The sequence below is a fragment of the Myxocyprinus asiaticus genome, chromosome 4 (assembly GCF_019703515.2).
Source record: "Myxocyprinus asiaticus isolate MX2 ecotype Aquarium Trade chromosome 4, UBuf_Myxa_2, whole genome shotgun sequence".
NCBI lineage: Eukaryota > Metazoa > Chordata > Actinopteri > Cypriniformes > Catostomidae > Myxocyprinus > Myxocyprinus asiaticus.
The window spans coordinates 39578190-39594046 of NC_059347.1; the positions used below are offsets into that span (position 1 = coordinate 39578190).

At 38.5% G+C, this 15857-nt stretch overlaps 1 protein-coding gene across 7 annotated transcripts in view; it reads left to right on the top strand.

The window, feature by feature from the left end:
• The first annotated feature begins 4764 nt into the window (after positions 1–4764).
• phldb1a (pleckstrin homology-like domain, family B, member 1a) overlaps positions 4765–15857 on the top strand; it is a 61111-nt gene continuing 50018 nt past the window's right edge. For 4 of the 7 annotated variants that reach the window (XM_051695957.1, XM_051695961.1, XM_051695964.1 and 1 more), the window contains exon 1: positions 13844–13986. In XM_051695957.1, coding sequence (XP_051551917.1) covers positions 13984–13986 — 3 coding nt within the window. In that variant the 5' untranslated portion in view covers positions 13844–13983. Of the gene's footprint in view, positions 4972–13843; positions 13987–15857 lie in introns of those variants that run through there. The other 3 variants (XM_051695959.1, XM_051695960.1, XM_051695958.1) reach the window with 2 other exon arrangements.

Consider the following 15857-nt stretch of genomic DNA (forward strand, 5'->3'; position numbering starts at 1 on the left):
CAAAATATTGGTAACTGTATTCCACTACAGTTACAATTTAAATAATTGGTAATTAGAATACAGTTACATTCAAAAAGTATGTTGATTACTGAAGAGATTACTTTGCATTTTATTGTCATTTGTTTCATTTAATATTTAGTCCTTTCAGATGGAAAACATTTATACATATAAATGATGCGATCCAAAGTGCATTTGAACAGCGGTGAAACACTTTCTTATGATGTGTTACATTCATACGAGCAGACAGAGAAGTAAGTTTGAAGTAAGTTTGGAGCAGAAGAAATAGAAATAAACCTTGTGTAAATTGTCAGCTTTACGCTAAGCTAAAATGCTATTTCTAGCCATTTTACATGCACATGTTACCAGGCACGATCATATTTCTTTATCAAGAAAATTCACGTTGGATCATAATTAATTTTTTTCTAGTAAGACCTTTGACATTAGGGCAAAAATTTTATTCTTGATAATAATTTTTGTATTTTTTCCCTGTAAAAATAACTAAAAATCCTTAAAACAAGATAAGTTTGATTTATCTTGTTTTAGAAACAACACTGCATAAGATATTTAGGTTTTTCAGAGAATGTATTTTTAACATGTGTATTTTGTCTTACTGTACTGGCAGAGTTATTATAGTCAAAACAAGTGAAAAAATCTACCAGTGCTGAAGAAGTAATCCAAAGTATTTAGAATACATTACTGACCTTGAGTAATCTAACGGAATACGTTACAAATTACATTTTACAGAATGTATTCTGTAATCTGTAGTGGAATACATTTCAAATGTAACCCTCCCAACCCTGTATATATATATATATATATATATATATATATATATGCATATGCATATATATGTGTATATTTACAGGGGTAATGATAACTGGCTGGAGTATGTGGCTAGCCCCATCCCCTCAATGGATAGAATGGCATGGTGTCCCAATAGATCAAATTAATTACCTTTTCACAACCGCTAGAGGTCATAATTTCTATTTCTATTGTGATTGGAAACAGCCACCCTTTAGTTCAGTCGACCAAGACCAAGTACATAGTGATTATTTATGTGAATGAATTTGGTGGGTGGATTTCAGATAGCCTAAATATTAGGGGAAGATTCCCTTAAGAAAGGAGGATAAATAAAATGATGAGGGTAAAGGGTGCCTGACCACAAAATTACATGTCATTTCATAGTTGTTCTAGATAAAAATGTATATGTGTTTAGTGGGACCCCGTTGTCACTGGTCCAGAACAACATTCATGGTTGTACCCCTCTGACGAAGACCCTGCCTAAGCATAAACACAGAACCACATTTAAAGAGGCCAAAAGTGAACAAAGTGCTATATGTGACAACATGATTCTTTCTCACAGTGTGCTTGATGAATACTAACTGTTATTTTTGCTCAGTTGTAGCTTTAATTGAGTGATGACTGCCCTTACAAAAAATCTAAACTAGCTGCAAATTTGATGATCGTTATTTCACATGTAAATGAGCTTGAGATTCACCGCAAAGGTTTGGCAGAAACTTACTGCTCTTCACTGGTAGTGGTGAACCTCCAGCAAACCTTTGGCAACAATGTGCAATTTGCCGCAAGTTTACGCAAAGCTCATTTGCATGTGAAAATTATCTGTGGCAAATTTGCGGCAAGTTTGCAGTGAACTCTCAAATTTTGTAAGGGTGGGCAAATACTATATTTGAGCAGGGATGTGTAGTCCTGCTCCTCTGCTTAGTTTATTCCAACCTTACTCTGCCACACATGTATTGGACCTTCAGATGACCTTGAGTCGCAAGTTCAAGTGCATTTGAGTAGTAAACTCTTTAAGTAAAACAGTGCAGAAAGGAAGCTCTCCAGGATTAAACACACACCTGTTTTTAAGGTTATTTCATCACTTGTCTGATCATCTGAAATAGCCCACACAGCTCATGGGACACACCATTTTCTACTTAGACAGATTTGTTGTGGCCATTTCATGCTCCTTTGAGTCAACATGAATAGCTTTGAAACTTTACAGCCCTGGTTAACTTCCTCGAGGTTTCCCACACTCTGACAACCCACACAATGTCCTCTCTAGACATGAGATGGTGGAAAGTCTCTTGGGCTGGGTTGGGTTCACAAAAACATTATATTATTGTATTTGATATTTTCTGCTTTAAAGAAAAAATTTATATTACAACAGGAAATATAATTCTTAGATTTCCAAACTTTTCTTTTGTAAACAGAATAGAAGTAGAACAAGTAGTCCTACAACAGATTGTGTGGCTCCCATAGATGCTTCTCCAAGATGCAACCTACCTGCCAACCACCATAAAAACTGTGCAAAAGTGTACATGAGAATTGGTGTTGTTTTAAAGGCATAGGGTGATCACACCAAATATTGATTTAGGTTTTTATATATACAGTTGTGCTCAAAAGTTTGTATACCCTGGCAGAAATTGTGAAATTTTGGCATTGATTTTGAAAATAGGACTGATCATGCCTTTTATTTAAGGGTAGTGATCATATGAACCCATTTATTATCACACAGTTGTTTGGCTCCTTTTTAAATCATAATGGTAACAGAAATCACCCAAATGGCCCTGATCAAAAGTTTACATACCCTTGAATGTTTGGCCTTGATACAGATACACAAGGTGACACACACAGGTTTAAATGGCAATTAAAGGTTAATTTCCCACACCTGTGGCTTTTTAAATTGCAATTAGTGTCTGTGTATGTACAGTCAATGAGTTTGTTAGCTCTCACATGGATGCACTGAGCAGGCTAGATACTGAGCCATGGGGAGCAGAAAAGAACTGTCAAAAGACCTGTGTAACAAGGTAATGGAACTTTATAAAGATGGAAAAGGATATATAAAGATATCCAAAGCCTTGAAAATGCCAGTCATTACTGTTCAATCACTTATTAAGAAGTGGAAACTTCGGGGATCTCTTGATACCAAGCCAAAGTCAGGTAGACCAAGAAAGATTTCAGCCACAACTGCCAGAAGAATTGTTCGGGATACAAAGAAAAACCCATAGGTAACCTCAGGAGAAATACAGGCTGTTCTGGAAAAAGATGGTGTGGTTGTTTCAAGGAGCACAATATGACAATACTTGAACAAAAATGAGCTGTATGGTCGAGTTGCCAGAAAGAAGCCAATGCCACAAAAAAGCCCGGTTACAATATGCCAGACAACACCTTGACATGGTCACAACCGTAAGCGCTATGTTTGGAGAGGGGTCGACAAGTATTATGCTACTTGAAACAACCACACCGTCTTTACTGTTTACTACACTTTGTATAAAGTTTATTCATTAAAAAAAAATATTCATGGCATTACTGACATGACATCCTCACTATACAACATTTTTCTAAAAAAAAATAAATAAATTGCACAGTTGGGGAAATCCTCAGTTGGAAAAGTGATGTACTGTACAGTATATATATTTGTACAGAATATATACTGTATGTATACTGTATGCATAGTGAGGATTTCTTCAAAAATAATGCCACAAGTAGTTTTCAATTATCAATTAACATCATACAAAGTCCAGTAAACATAAAAAAGCTAAATCAATATTCGGTGTGACAACCTTTGCATTTAAAACAGCACCAATTCTCCTAGGTACACCTGGACACAGTGTTTCTTGGTTGTTGGCAAATAGGATGTTCCAAGCTTCTTGGAGAATTCACCACAGTTCTTCTGTCTATTTAGGCTGTCTCAATTGCTTCTGTCCCTTCATGTAATCCCAGACTGACTCTGTGTTTAGTGGGGGGCTATGCCATCTGTTGCAGGGCTTCCTGTTCTTCTATTCTAATCTTTTCTATTTGCAAAAGTAATGTTTGGGAGTCTAACATTTATATTTCCTATTGACACTCAACAGCTGAAGATATAAATAACCATCTTAAGTGCCTAAAACATTTGCACAGTACTATATATATATATATATATACTGTTTTTATTTTAAATGGAAATATGCAAATGTTGTCTTTCAGGGGTAGAGTTAGGGTGTGGATTATTATAGTATGTGTATAGTAGTTTTAATTAGGTTTGTAGAAAAATAATAGTAGTCTATGGTGTGTGTGAGAGAGAGAGATTTGGAAACAGAATACTAAAATAAGACATTAATCATCAGCGTATTGCAACAGCCAAGCATGTGTGAAAGAGCTGCAGGACTTCAACATTAGAGGAAAAAAAAAAAGTTTTCAATTGCTCCCCCTTTTGTGTTTTCTCCTTCATGTGCTCTCATAAGACATTTGACTGAGGGCAATTAAATGTATTTAGAGGGCAGTTTTATTGCTGTCCTGACTTCTTGTAATTTAATTTAATTTCACATTTTGCTTGGCTAGGGTTCAAATATGCTTTGGGAATTAGATTACTTTATGAGAAAAGAGAGACAAAAAAGAGGCACCTTACTTGCTGCCTTATACCAGTATGCTGATATAACAAGTCTAATTTTACAGGGCACCATTTCTGAAATCTATGCATCAGGATGTTGAGATAAGTGGCCCCTATTGTACTTACTGTGCCTCTGTTCTGTCTGACTGCCTCCTACCTCTGCCTGCCTGCCTGTCTGCCTCTCTGTCTGTCTGCTGGTCTGGCTCTGGGTGGGTGTCTCGTTCCAGAGGCTGAACAAGTGAGGAGCTCTTCAGCTGTGAGAATAAAAGACTGCCTTGTGGCAGCAGAATGAAAAAGGAGGGAGCCTGTGAGTTCTGAACTGGAGAAAGGGAAAGAGAGGCAAATGGGAGGAGAGAAAGAGAGCATGTAGGTGGGGAAATGGAGTAGGACAGAGAGCAAGGGAAGATATTTTTCTCATTCTCTCTCATCTCTTGTTCTGGATGATCTGTCCATCCTGCTCTGGTGCCCTACAGAGATTTAGATGAATGAAGATGTCCTAAAGTGAGCATGAGATAGAACTACACCTGTTTCCAGCTCTCTGGATAGCACGTGGGATAGACTGAGCTACAGTTAGGAGCTGTTCCTACTTGAACTCATAGGTAAGGCTTGTGTCAAAGTATTTCTGAATGCCTCGATAAAGAAAAGGCGATATAGAGATGGATTTTTGGGCCTTGTACAATCAGACCAATTTACCACAAATGTGTAGCAAACATCTATTTGTGTCTGTGGCTGCACTAAAAATTAGCAAAAGTTTTGCCATCTTTATCAGAATCAGTTTATGAATCATCAAAAGAGAAACAGAAAGGGAGAAATAGAGGATTTCTAAATAAAACAGAAAATTCCTCTTAATTTCGTCATCCGTAAATATAGTAAAAGACTCCACGCAGTGTATGACATACTGTATGACTGCAATGCATCATATGGAAGCTGTGTGTTAAAAGTAATATTGCAGACTGAACAAACATAGATTCTTGTTTGTTTCTTGCTGGACACTGAGAGTTATGAATGACCTCATGATGAAATTTTTTCATTTTAGTTATGTGTATGAGTAATGGAGAACTCTAGTCTTGGCATTTTGAATATCAGTGAGAGAGAAAATTGGCCACATTGGACCAGCCAGGGAATCATGGCCCTGACCTCAAGCATGGACAATGAAACTATTGTCCCAATGGAGACAGCACTGTGCAGTCCAGTGTATGTGTCAAGGAGGTCTGTGCTGGCTCCTTTGGTCTACTGGCACATTTTTGCTCCAGCAATGCAGCTAGAGACTTATAAGTTGAGTTTAATAAATTCCTCACCTGTCAGTCAAAAATACCACCTGTCTAATTAATTTGGAACACAGATGTGCCCACACATTCAATGTCTCTTTGTCAAACCACTCACAGGTGAGAGACAGGGGGTATTTTGTTCTACAGTGTCTCATGTGAATGTGATTTATTAATATGGATGAAAGAAAGTGTGTGTAGGGAGATTACAGTCCAAGCATAGCAGAGCTGTTTGAATAGATGCTTTCATTTACATTTACATTTACATTTACATTTATTCATTTGGCAGATGCTTTTATTCAAAGTGACTTACAAAAGAGGAAAACATAAGTGAATCATCTTAAGGAGACAGTGGTATGAAAAGTGCCATATTACAAAGTTTCACTAGCATCAGAATAGCATTCAAAACAGATTAAAGTGCAACAAGGAATTATTTGTATTTTGTATTTTTTTGTGACTGGTTAAGTGCTCATGGAAAAGATGTGTTTTTAGCTGTTTTTTGAAGACAGAAAGTGAGTCAGCTTCACGGATGGAGTTGGGAAGGTCATTCCACCAACATGGTATAATGAAGCCGAAAGTCCGGGAAAGTGTTTTGGTGCCTCTTTGTGTTGGTACAACAAGGCGACGTTCCTTAGCCGACCGCAGGCTTCTAGTGGGCGCGTAGCTCTGCAGAAATGATTTTAGGTATACTGGAGCAGACCCAGTGACTGTTCTGTATGCCAGCATCAGAGCCTTGAACTTGATACATGCATCAACCAGCAGCCAGTGAAGAGAGACAAGGAGTGGTGTAACATGCACCCTCTTTGGATGATTAAAGACCAGATGTGCTGCTGCATTCTGGATCATTTGCAGGGGTCTAATTGCACATGCAGGGAGGCCTGCAATGAGAGCATTACAGTAGTCCAGTCTAGTTATGACAAGTGACTGAACAAGAAGTTGTGTGGCATGTTCAGAGAGGAAGGGTCTTAACTTCCTGATATTGTAGAGTGTAAATCTACATGATCTTGTGGTCTTTGAGATGTGGTCTGTGAAATTTAGCTTGTTATCAATGGTTACCCCTAGATTCCTGACCGTTTTGGAAGGCGTTACTGTAGTTGCACCCAGCTGCACAGCTACTTTCATTTAAGAGTGAGAGATTAGGCCACATAAACACTGTGCTAATGTGTAGCAGCTTTGCCCTTTTTTAATAATTGTTTTTGGAGTAAAATGGCAGGACTAGCTCTGCTGAAAAGACAGCATATGTTGTGTTTTGGATTGTAGTTTCCAGCATGGGATGCTTGTGTCTTGACCAGGCTTTTTAACTAAATTAATCAGCAAGCCAACCTTGGTCAACCAGCTTCATCAGAAAGAATATAGCGCTGTCCCAAATGACATACTATACACTATGCACTTATACTATGCAAAATATACTATGCACTCAGCCATGTAGTGAATGAATTTTCAAAGTGTAGTATCGTCCCAAATGGAACACTTACTGTTTTTTACTACACTGAAGCACTCTCCGTTTAACAGCTGATGGAAGTGACGTTTCAAGCGCATGTGACGTGTTGCCGCTAGCTTTAGCATGTTAGCCAACCTCAGTTCAACACTTGTATCTGAAACAACGTACATATTCACACAGCGTGTGGTGATGGTAAAGCATTCAACTCACATCTGTAAGGTGCTGTATCTACTGAAGTTTTGCTAGTTGCTACATTTTTCATTATTTACAACTGTTTTTCAGACCAGCAGCACAGCCAGGTAACTCTGCACCTTTCGCTCTGTAAGGTAAGCCACGTGTGCTGAGTGCATGAAGTGTCCAATATTCCATACTCCGTTTTGACAGTTGAAAAAGTGCTTCATCTGGGTACTTAAATTACACTAATTTTTACTGCATTTTCAGTGTTAACATACTACTCTCACTATATACACTACAAAATGCCGCAGAATAGTGCAGAAGTGTGCGGTTTGGGACACACCTCAAGCTGGATGACCAGCATTTTTGCAAGTGAACTTGGCTGGTCCATTAGCTAGATCAGCAAATGAGCATTTACCAGCAAAAACTAAAAATATTATTTTCAGAAGGGAGGACAAAGACAGAACAACAGCTAGATGGTCAGTTACACAAACAGATAAAATTAGTAACTTGTTTGATACTGTATATGCTTGTCTCCTAAACCGATTTTCCACAATTGAGCCGAACGGTGTTGTTGTGGAACTGTGCCGTGCTGTACTTATCTGGCCTCGTTGGCAGGATTACAGTTTATTTTGCCACTGTGGTGCTGCGAAATCAGGATTACTATAGATTGACTGAAGAAGTGACCAGTCGCAAGTCGCCAAATTCTAAAGGCATTTCACCAGCATGGTTAAGGACGGTTAAGCTGGCACCACACTAGCCAATTTTTTCAGTGATTTGCAGGTGTGAGCTTCATTAACATAATCGCCGGCCAGGTGAAGGGTGACAAAGTGCACATTAGCATCTGTCAGCGGGAGGCCGTTATTCACTTGTCCAGCAACGGAAAAGCACATCAATACTGTTAGAAAAAATCGTTCAGTGTTCTCGTCAAGTGACCAATGAGCTTCTTTCATTGAAGAACTGACAAGATGTCAAGTTGATCTGAACGTTTTCATCTGCGATCGCACTCAGCTGCATTTCATCACAAACGCTGATTGTATTCCCTAGTGATTCTGTCACGCCTTTATTTTCATACACTGAAATGGCATCAGAAAGCGGAGCCACAACAGTCTGTTTTTATTGAACTTCTTTACTCACTGAAAGCTTCTTATGGACATACACATTCTTCGACAAGTCTTGGGGGGATAAATACACAATCACGCACTTTTACAAGGTATGTTACTCCATGAATCGCACACCTGGCTTGTTTGGAGCATTTGTTTCGGAACCTGTTTTGTTTTCTCCCTTGGTTCGGTTCGTATAGGCAGATGAAGATGAAATCTGTAGGTCAGCTTGTCATTATAATTTATCATCAAAATGCGGATATAGACTTTTGGCGACAATATTAGATAAAGGTTGATCTTCACGATCGCTTCTCTCTTTGGATAGTGGCAGAACAGACACAGGTAGGACAGCGTTTCTCACTGGAGAGAGAAAGAGCTCTGTGAGAACAGATTTGTACAGTTTTGGTCCGTGTGAAAGCGAACCAGAACCATGAAGAAAATGCTAATTTTAGCCCCTTTTTTCTGAAAAAAATCAGCAAACTTCTGGTCTGAAAATGCCCTAAATCACTCTTTTACAATTGTTTATGCTCACGTGGTACTCGTGTTGTTATTTAGGCGAGTTCCACGTGACAGGGTATCAGAGAGAGAGAGTTGTGGTGAGTTGGTGCGTCCCTCACCCCTCCACCATTTTGTATCAGAAAGTGTGTCATAACTCTCAGCAAAACAGTCTGCATGTGTGACACCCTTGGCCAAAATCAAAACGTTTGGAGTCTGCAAGTGTGGTGCTGGCTTTAGTTTACCATGTTTAGAAATCCGGACCGGGAACATTTGTAATCGTACCATACCACACCATGCTCAAGTGAAAATGCTACTGGAAACGCCACTCTCCGCACTCAGAACCGTTTGGCCCAGTGGTGGAGAAAGTGCTTCAGGATTGCAGAAAGTGGACAACTGTATGCATTAGCACAGCACATACAAACAGCATTCCTTAATAGCTCACTTGAACATCCAACATGCTGGAAGGAGGGAAGGAGAGAAAGTAGAAGAAAAGAAGAACAAAAAGAAGCAATTGAACACCACTGGCATGATTGCTGAAGCTCTTTCTCCTAGTACCACACAGTCTGGGTCTCACCAGTTTTAGTCTCAGTCTCAGATGGCACACCCACAAACCATTCAGTTACTGAACAATTTATGCCAATAGTCAAAATTCTAGATCTATACCAGCTCCAATTCTAGGTGCTGCTTGCCTTTTCCATAGTTTGACACATAGAGGGAAACGAACATTTCCATTCTGGACTATCCAAAATGTGAACTCCTATTTCTTTACCCCTGTTGAATGACAGTTATGAATTTCCATTCTGTTCTAGACTGGTTTATGCTGGTTTAGCTGGTGAATCAAATTAGCAAAACTTAGCTGGTCTTACTTATGAAGCTGGTTAAACTAGGTAAGAATCTGGATGGGGACACCAGCACACCAGCATAGCTTGATAGGGGACCAGCATCCAAAACATAATGTAAGTTGGCAACTAGTCCTGGTGTGGTCTACTGACTTTTCTGCTACACACTTTTCAATAACTGCTACTAAAGTTTCAGTCTTTCACAGACTTTCTATCTGTTTGAACCATAAATCCATTTGCATCTCACTTTGAGGAATTATAAACAATATTTAATGTAATGCTAAAGTAGGAATGCAAACGTAATAGCACTCATACTTGTTTACCCTTACTTGGAATTGAATCTGAAACATTTGTGTTGGCTTCTTAAATCCTTAATAACCTTAAATCCTTAATAAGGCTCCCTCCCCATCCATTGTGGTGTGTGTGCGCGTGTGTGCAGGTATACTGAAAGATGAGGACTTCATTACAGTTTTTTAAACAACAGAAATTACTCTGAAAAGAACACTCAGTTACAACATGTTGGTCAGTGTGTTTGAGAAAGAGTGAGAAACTTGACAGAAAGAGACTGGCTTAGATGGGAAATTCTTTCATTACTACATTTGTTAATGGAACAAACAAATACATAATCCAAGAACACTGTGCTCCCTTCAGAGTATACAGCTCTTAAGAACATTGTTTCATTCTACTGTGCCAGTGAGACAAATCCTGACTTTCTTCTCTGAGGGGCCGTTTACACGACAATGTTTTCAACTAAAAACTGAAAACTTTTTATGCATTTTGGCTGTTCGTTTACACGACAACGGTGTTTTGGGGCCTGAAAATGCAAACTTTTGAAAACGGGTTTCAAAGTGCACATTTTTGAAAACGATGCCGTTATCATCTCCGTGTAAACATACAAAAACGCGAATTTGTGAAAATGATGACATCATGCGCACGTGTATTACCTGTTGTATAAAGAATGATGGATTGATAGGCATCAATTTGAGATGTATAATTATCAATATGAATACTGGTGTCTGTGCAAATAACAATAATCAACAATTTATTCATTTGGAGTGTTTTGTATGGAGAGTGAACATTGTACAGTAGGCAGAACCTGCAATTTGAAAATCTTGAAATTAATGTATGGATTCAGATGGGGAAAATGTATTTTAAATGTTATTTATTTATTTACTTTATTTTATGTACCTTTACCATTCATTCACCCACCGCTTATATAGCTTATAGACGATGATGTCAGAGATGTGATGTCATGTACAGTATTCAGTGATATGCTTAGAATATGAAAACATGAGGCAGTGAAAATGAATGTTAGATTCAGTGTACACAAGACCTCTCTCTGTCAGAAGATAACCATATATCAGAGTTCTGTCTGATATCCAAAACCAGTCAACATCAACAGCTTGTTATGTTAACTTACTCTCCTACCAGCCCAAGAGTCAGCAGGGGGAATACAGAAGAAGGCAGGAGATGAAGTGATGGTAAAAATGAGCAGAGTTTATTGAATAATCTTGAGAGTTCAGTCTATAGGCATGCACGCGAGTACTTCAAAACAATGCGCGAGACATTTAAAACTACAATGGCGGACTACAGGACTGTGTTTGTGCTGCTCAAGATTTTGAGTTTATTGACGCTTCTCCAGCAAAGTATTTGTAGTAATAAAGCAACCTCATCGTCCGTCCAGACAGAATTGCTTGATGCTTTTGCCATCTTCTTTGTTTGTATTCTGTGGAAGAATGCTTATATGCGCAGGCGCGTAGTGTTTCTTTACAAAGTGACATCGCCAACTACTGGCCTGGCATGCATAATACAGCGTTTTTAGTCATTTTCACTGATCTGTGTGAACGGGGATCGTTCTGACAATGTTTTCATCTGTACGCAAAACTTTTCAAAAAGGCAAAGGAAAAACTTTTCCGTTTTTAGTACATCGTTGTCGTGTAAACATACCCTCAGTCTCTCTCTCACACACAACAAACAATCGCTGATATAACAGTGTGCTGGTCTTGGGCATTTATGCCACACAAACACTGTGATTGTTCTCTTTTGTGAGTTTTGGGGTCAATCTTTCTGATGCCTTGCTACTCTGCTCTGATACTATAATGAGTGACTAGACTGTTGCCAAATGCTGGAAGAGATTAAAGCCTCATGTTTCTGCTGTCAAGGAAACTGAGTAAAACCAAAGTTCTTAGCTTTGATATCACATGTGTTATTTCAAGATAGCAGTCCAGAATGGAACAGCGGAACGTTATCCAACATGCTTGCCATCTGTTGACCATGGCAGTCTCACATGTGAAGCTAAATTTTTTGGGGGGGATTTAGCAGACTGGTTAGGAGTGTCCGCTAAATGCCTTGAATGTAAATGTCTCCTCCAAAAAGACCAGACATTTTGGTCACCATTATATGTTGTGTTTTGGATGCTGGTATACTGGTGTCCCTTATCAGAAAGACTACATGCTGTTCCAAAAGGTAGACCAAACTAGCACTAACCAGAATACATGAGCTTAGACCAACATGTTCGGCATTCGCCATTTTTCAGCTGATGGAAGTGACATTTTAATAAGCACATAATGTGTTGCTGCTAGCATTAGCACGTTAGCCAACCTCAGTCCAACACATATCTCAATTAACGTTCATCTTCACACACTGTGGGGTGATGGTCTTCACAGAAGTTTTGCTAGCTGCCACATTCACAATTAATTATAACTGTTTTGTCAGGCTAGCATCACAGCCAGATAAAGCCTAGAAGCTACATAGGGCAAGCCACGCCCATTCAGTGCATGAACTTCATACCATAAAGGGAACATTCCACATTCAGGTTTTTTTTTTCGGTTGAAGAAGTACACCATTCGGATACTCATACTACACTTCCTTTTATAACATTTTTAGTGCGAACCCACTACATACACTACAAAATAGCGTAGAATAGTGCAGAAGTATGCGATGTGGGACACAGCCATTGAATGAAATAATTTCCATTTTTTTCCTCTCAGGAGAAAAACAAAGAAAGAAATCACTTAACCCAGCCTGAACTTTAACAGCTCATCTTTGAAGTGGCACAGTTAGTGTCATTTCTTCCCCTAATTTTTGGGTGAGAAGGGAGCAGCTGTAGAATGTTTATTCCCAGAGAGTAGTTAGATGTTAGGGTCAACCGACAGGAAGCACCCCTGCTTAGGAACCCACACCGGAAAAGTGCTCTCCTCTTCCAGATGTGGTTGCTTAGTTGCTGCTCAGATTTGTTGATGTTATGTTTTATACGTTTGGACTTTTCTGACATCTGTCTCACTCTCTGGTCACTGTTAATGGGCGTGGACAAAAAGCAGGAAAAAACTTTGCTTTGCTCGCTTTCATCCTTTCTTCCTCAGACAGACTTTTTCCTCTCTCTAGCCCTCTGAGATTCACGGCTTTCCCATGTGTTTTAGGATAAGACAGTCTGGCTTGGTATGTAATGCATTAATCATAAGAGACCAAGTCTAAAGGTTTTTTATAGAAGTTTCATGACATTCCATTACAACCATGAAGATGTTTTTATCAACATCTTGTTTCCATGAACAAATTAATTATATAACAAACACTCTTGATGTGACTCACTTATATTGCAACATCAGCAGTTCTGCAGCTGTTAAACATCAAATGGAAAACACCATTTTGTTTTGCCTCTATGAAGGAGGGAAGGACAGGAAGTGAGTAGGGGGACTCCACCTGGAATATGAAGGTCTTTTCCATCTTCCACCTACACAAGAACAGCATGTATGCATTTTTATGACTGTAGAGTGAACTGATTGCACAAATATATTTAGCATATTTTTCTCCAGCAAGGTAAGGACATTAGTAGTAAACAGGTGAATCAAGTTCACAGATGTCCTCTGCATGATGCCACAGATATGTGTCCCTGCTGTTAGCGTTCTAAATTTAAACACTAACTTTACAATTATTTGTGTGTCCTGGAGTACAAAAACTACAGTCAGACCGCTAAATTCTGACAGAGACCAATTTCTGTGCAATCCTATACTACCGCTTTATTCTCTCTCTCTCTCTCTCTCTCTCTCTCTCTCTCTCTCTCTCTCTCTCTCTCTCTCTATCCCAGCTGTGGTGGTAGTATGTAATTCTGTCCTTCAGAACTTCAGAGCATTCAGGAAGAGACATGAGTGAGAAGCAGAGACAAACAAACACAGAGAGCTGGACTGTAGATGGTCAGCTAAAAGCTCAAAGCCATAAACACCGGACATAGCACAGAGGCTGTCAATAAACAAGGCCATGCGGCTACAGAGTGGGTCTTTCTTGGGTTAAGAAGATGGTGAGGGGATGTGAGACTTTTAATGACTTCATATGAGCTTGTGATTCATGCTTAAGTATCTCTAACTGGTTTTCTCTGATCGGTGTGTTTGTTTGGTTGGTTTAAAGTGACTGAAGTCATTTATAGTGAATGTTGCAGTATATCAGTATAAATTGCATGGAAATAGTGTGTTTATTAGTTTTTATGTCACAGAAAACAGGTGCAGGCTTATGGACAAAACATCTCTTTATACCCCATTAAAGTAATTTCAATCCATTAAATTAAACTGAATCAAAATCCTTAGAATGTTAATTCTATGTTAAACATGTATTTGTATTTAATTAAGTGTAATTAATGTGTCTGTTTATACAGCTACCTGTCTTGGTTTGGCCTAAAAGATTTTAAATCTCAATGGGACCAGCCTGTTTAAATAAAAGTAACAAAAGTGTCTTAATATTGGTCAGACCTTTAAGTATTCAGTATTTGGCTTCTGTTTTCCATATTCATAGACTGTGATTCCTCTTTCTATATTCAGCTACTGTTATATTCATTGTACAGTATTTTCCTGCTGTAGATTCCCTATTTCTGCCTGTGACTCTAACATACTGCTACATGTGTCTATGCACATGTGTGTGCTTTTGTGTGTATGTGTGTGTGTGTTGTAGCCTGTATGATTATAACCCCTGTAAGAGGAGCTTTGTGGTGTGGTTGAGTCTATTTTCTGCTGCAGAGGGCAGGACACAGTGGCATAACTGCAGACTTAATGACATGTTTTAGAGGCAAGCCCCACCACTTACCAGCATGACATTCTCATGCCTGTGAAGGGTATATTTGTGCGCATGAGCTGTGTTTGTGTGTAGCATTTTATAAAGAGATACTATTGGGCTGCAGGATTATGATAAAAATCATAACTGTCAATTATTTCCATTGATATTGTAATTGTGATTAATTACATTTTAATTAAAATACTTATTTTGGGTGGATCGACTGCATGCCATGTTCTTTATGTTGGCTGCACATCCAAATAAGCTGAGAACTGTGTACCTGAATGACATTATTGCAGTTTTATACATAAGTAAACCAAGTTGCCTAAACAGTCAACTTCTCATTGGCCCTCTTAGAAGTAGAAAAAACAAAGATGTTATTCAAATTTGGAAATAAATAAATAAATAAAAAATACATAGAAGCGAGGAATGGACATGTCTGTGATTGGTTACAATATTAATTCATTTTTTAAGATTTTACCCCAACACGAGTAGAACAACATGGACATGACACTTTTCATGATTAGTTAATTGTGGCATGCTGTAATTGTAATGTTGGTTATTTATTTGATTAATTGTGCAGCCATTCAACATATCTGAACATTGAAACATTTATCATATTATTTATGAATTGTTGTCTGATTATTTGTGATTATTCACCCTGTTTGTATTGAGGTGTAATGTCAGTCTGTCTCTGATTTGTCTCATTATTAGGGGGTAGTATTTTCCCAGTGGTATTGATTTTCAGGGGCGTTTAGACCTTTTGAGGGCATTTTGTTTTTCTAAATGTATAAAATGCACTGTGTGTTATTCTTTAATGTCAATACTTTGTTTTCAGTCAAACCATCAAACAATAATTCGAATACATATGCCTAGAATAGTATACATCAGATGTAATACATGCAAAAAAGAAAACTGGAATTCACCATGAGGACATTTTTTGGCCCCTATACATTTTTTATTTTTTTTAACTTTTTGCCCCAAACCTTGGTTAATTTCTGACACTGATGTTTGTGTAGGTGTGTGCCTGCATTATACTGTATGTGTGTCTTTAAGAGTGAATCTGTCTTTGCCTCAAGATTATATGATCTTGTTGTGTTGTGGTGAGTGTGTGTGTGTGTGAGAGAG